The sequence below is a fragment of the Arachis ipaensis genome, chromosome B04 (assembly GCF_000816755.2).
Source record: "Arachis ipaensis cultivar K30076 chromosome B04, Araip1.1, whole genome shotgun sequence".
NCBI lineage: Eukaryota > Viridiplantae > Streptophyta > Magnoliopsida > Fabales > Fabaceae > Arachis > Arachis ipaensis.
The window spans coordinates 20,075,309-20,080,195 of NC_029788.2; the positions used below are offsets into that span (position 1 = coordinate 20,075,309).

General features: G+C 35.6%; 1 protein-coding gene across 1 annotated transcript in view; it reads left to right on the forward strand.

Annotated features, from left to right (window-relative positions):
• The window catches only part of LOC110271457, a 7,019-nt gene extending 2,734 nt beyond the window's left edge, over positions 1 to 4,285 (forward strand). The window contains exons 5-6 of the mRNA XM_021122381.1: positions 3,623 to 3,724; positions 3,850 to 4,285. Coding sequence (XP_020978040.1) covers positions 3,623 to 3,724; positions 3,850 to 4,218 — 471 coding nt within the window. The 3' untranslated portion in view covers positions 4,219 to 4,285. The remainder of the gene's footprint in view (positions 1 to 3,622; positions 3,725 to 3,849) is intronic.

The window sequence follows — 4,887 nt, forward strand, 5'->3', positions numbered from 1 at the left end:
AATAACAATACCCAACAGTAAATATATATTTTTAAAATAAACTTTAAAGATTCAATTTTTTATTCTATTTTTGGCGTCCTTGATTATAAAAATAAGATATTCTTATACGCAAAATGTTGGTAATTTTATACTAAGTATATATTTTTGTTATAAACTTTTCTTTGTAAACAACCAATATTATTCTTAAATTTTCACAAAATAATTTTTTTTTTAATTTGGTGATTATTCGTTGAGTTTATATTTTTTTTTATAATTTTTCTATTAATAACTAATAATACTTATAAAAAAATTACAAAAAGAAAAAAAACTTAAATTTAAAATCAGAGAAGACACCGCCACATCCATAATCCTTTTTTTTCCACTAATACTAAACCTGCTCAATATTGTCGAACCACTAAGAAGCCTTCTTCGTCTTGCTTCTTCTCCTCCACGCCTGTCTCTGCGGCGATCCAATGTCGAGAGCCCCTTCTCGCTCTGCCCGAAGCCTGGTGGTTCCACTCTCACCATCAATCCAGCCATCCACCTGCGGGTAAGCACCCCTGGACACCCTGTGCTTTTTTACTTGTTTAGTGTTTGAAAAAGAAGCCAATAATGAGTTTAAAGTTGACAGCAAGTTGCTCCTAATGTGGTTAGCTGAGTTAATTTGTTAATGGGGAGTGCCTTTTGTTGATGAGGAGCATGAGTTCGTTAATGGTGGATTCTGAGTTGGGTATTAATTCTCAGTTGGAATGCATTTTTTATGTTCTCACTGTTATAATTGAATATTGTTGCTGATAATGGTTGCCTACGTTTTTTATTCTCAGTATTGACTGCGTTCAGTAATTTCTTAATCAATACCAATAACGCTAAACCAATTTATCATGATTCTCAAGTCTCCCACTTCCCACTTACCATATAGGATCCTTTATCTTATTTTAAATGCTAAAAAATACCTAATACTTAGTAATGATGCCACGCACAATTAGACCTTAGAAAAAGGAAAAATTTTCAATCTTTTAGAAATTAGTAACCTTTAAATACAGGAGATGTGACTTAAACTAATAAGAATGGGCATGGAGTATTATATACAAGAATTTTCTAGTTATCAAATATTGTTTGTTATGTATCAGAGACTTTGCCCTTTTGTTATGTATCCATGACTATATATTTTGGGTCAAATGAATTGTCTTAGTTCAAACTTAGAAAAAGTAGTATTAGAATAACGTGTATGATCAATATAAGCCTAATCAAATAACAAAACATGAATTCTTTGAAGGCTGTAGTTGTCCTTGGCATTTTAACTTTTCTAGATACTTCTATTGACTCACATTTCTAATTGATAAACATGCTACTGCTAAGTCTCAAGCCCAAAATTAACCTCCAATAGTGCAGAATATTATGATGAATCTAGGCATTATAGAGTAATTATGAATACATCAATGGTTAACCTTTTTAGGCCCAACTTTGAGTTCTTTGTTAATAGAGTCTCTCAATCCATTTACTCATGTACTCTCCTAACCTATATATGTATTCTCAATCCATTTACTCATGTACTCTCCTAATCTATATGTTATGTGCTGTCATAATTAGAATAGTTATGATTTCAGATTGGCAAATAAAATAAGGTAGACATGAATGACATTTTGAGAACCATTTTATATTTTATTAAAAAATGCTGAAATTATTTTGAATAATCAAGTCTTTGATGAGGTGTGGTAAACTATTTTAATGTTCCTATTTCCTAAAACCACTGTTACTCATGATAAACCAAATTTGTTTGTTACAGTAAAAAGAGATAGACAGGGTTTTTTTTCCTTTTTAATGATTTTTGAATAGTACATATTAAGTTTATTATTTATATATATATAGGCCTTGTTATTTTTTCAGAAATATATAATGAGATCTAGAATTGCAACTAGACCATTCCAATGAACAAGTTTCCACAAAAGTGCATCAAATGTATGCTTTAATTTATTAACATTCATTTCATCAACATTTTTACACACATATATATTATGATATATTTATGAGAGAGGAATTTTACAAAACAAGAATATATTGTCCACTTGTGCTTATAGCTTAGAGTGGAAACAGATTGACATCAACTTCTTGTTGAGTAACAAGATAAGAGAATTGAAAATGAACTGTCTTCATGTCTTTGTATATATTATATATTAAATTATCTATTATCACCCTTAACTGTGGTCTTTGGTCTCATTTTATAAATTGTTTAATATCAATATGCCATAAATACCCAAGTTCAATTAATAGTAACTAGGGTATGCCAATGTCATTTTTGCATGTTAATACATATTATTATCTGTATATTAATTATTATCACTTTGTTATGATCCGAATGCAATTAGGAAAGATGCCAAGGGTAGGTCATTTCACGAAGAAAGCCCGTGTAGAGACAGCATGTCAACAGCCTCAAGTAGGATTTGATGCGGCTTCAACTTCGCAGAGAGCGGACTGCCCAATTCTGCCATCCAGTGGCAGTGGTGTCCCCGCATCCTCGTCTTTATGCCCCTTTCGTCCGCTCCGCAGTGAACCACTGCCTGCTCCACAGGCTTGCACCCATGATGTTTAAAACTCGGAGCCGGACGCCGAAGATTTAGACCCAGAGGCAGATGATGTAGATTCTTTTGAGCAACATGTTGATAACCTTTTTGCTGCATCGGATGCTCAGAAGCGCAAGGGACGCAAGACCACAGAATTTTGGGATGTTAAAACAATTGGTATAAGAGAATTTATTTAATTCTATTTTTTCGTTTAGCTATTTTCCTATGATGTCATCGCAGCTTGGCTCCAATGGTAACTAACTAAGAATAAATATGTTTTACAGAATCTGATGGCACAATCAAACAGGTCAAACTGAGTGTGAAGGAAGCTATGAAGTCACCTAACGGGAGAAAGATCGTACTCAGGTTTAACAGTGAACTGCAACCAGTTGGGGATGAAGCAGGTCTACTGAGCAGCGTTATGGGACTGCTAGGATCTGACTACACCAAATTCCCAATCTGCGAGAAGAACTGGAGAAAGGTTCGCACCAGGGACAAGGTCTATAATGAATGTGTAAAGGTAAAATATTATTTTTATTTTTTCGTACCATTCCAAACTCATAATTTGAACACTACTGACAACTTAATTTTAATGTTGCAGGAAATGTTCCATTTTGAAGAAGATAGTAGAGGAATTATCAAGCGTATAATATTCAAAATTCTAGGAAGGGCTTGGAAGGAAACAAGGAACAGATTATACCATCACTGCTATGACCCAGAACTTTCAATTGAAGAAAATATTGAAAACCGCCTAGATGGAATTACTGCGGACTATTGGAGATGGTTTCTCGACTATCGCAACAGCGAAGAGACACAGGTAATATAGTTTCATTTCATAACAGAAAAATTCCATTTATGTCACATTGAGTTAGTCAGAACTAGTGTCTAGTAACTCTTAATTTGATGGCATGACAGGAGAAGTGCAGGAAAAATGCTGAGAATCGATCAAAGCAGCTTTACACCCACACCGGGGGATCGAAAAGCTTGGCAAGGCTCAGAGAAGAAGAGGTAATCTAATTTTGGGAATGTTTTTGAACTATATCTTCCTCTACTTATTTACTTTGTCATCATTATTGGTACAGTCGGAACAACAAGGGAGGAGAGTTAGTAGAGGAGAGTTGTATCTCTTAACGCACAAAAGAACTAATGGCTCCTATATTCATGATGCAGCTCGGGCTATTGGAGTAAGTAATGTGTTGAGAATCGGGAAGTAGTTTCTTCTATGTTTTAGTTTTTAAAATTTAATTGGAAGTCTGTGCGGTTAGCGATTAGCTAATAAATGCTTATAATTACTTATCTATGTGTGTAGGAAAGAATTGAGGCTATTGAGCAACGTGATGAATCCTTTAGACCGTTGTCTCAGAATGATTCGCTTGCTCAAGCTCTCGGAAAGGAGCACCCAGGTAGGGTGCATGGCATGGGGTTGGGGCCGACTTCTAGTCAAGTCTTCGGTATGAATTCCCATCAGCCAAGTAATGGTTTTGAAAGGGAGGAGACCCAAAGGGTGCTGCTTGAACTACAAGCAGAGTTGGCAGCAGAGAAATTGAAAAGGAAGGCAGTGAAGGATGAAGTAGCAGCCGAGAAGACAAAAAGACAGGCAGTGGAGGATGAAGTAGCAGCTGGGAAGGTCAGGATGCAGGCAATGGAGAGTGCTTTGATATGTCTACTTCAAGGGTAAGGTAGGAAGCTGCCATCAGACGTCGCCACATGGATGAGTACGTTGGAGGGACAAAATAGAAAGTAGATCTTAGGATTATGGAACCTTTTCTTCTTTCAGATATACACTTTTATGTAGTTGATTATGCAACTCTTAGTAGGGAGTACACTTTGTTGATATTCGGATAATTATGTTAATTAAATTAATGGTTTTGCTATTGCCATTTACCTTGCAATTTATTTTTCGGGATATAAAATAATTTAACTTACTAATATTAAGAAGGATTAAAAAAAGAAGAAAAAATGTACATTAAAATAAAAAATAGAGTGGATTGCCAGTGTACAATACAGTATTTTTGCGGCTATTCAACCGGAAAATAGTGGCGGTTGCGAACTAGCCGTTTGAAATTTGGAAATTCAGGTTAGGAGATAGCGGTGGTTTCGCCAGTTACATTTCAAAAAACATTGGCCGTTAAACAGCAACGTTTTCAAACCGCCGGTAATTAAATTTGAACAAAACCGTGGCCATTAAACAGCAGTGGTTTCAAACCGACTGTCATTTCGCGCGAATCACTGTTGTCCAGATCGCGGCGGTTTCAAACCGCCGCTAAACATTGCGACGCTATTTCTCGGTTTTGCGGCGGTTGTGCCAGCGGTTCCTGAGAACCACCACAAAATCATATAACCAGAC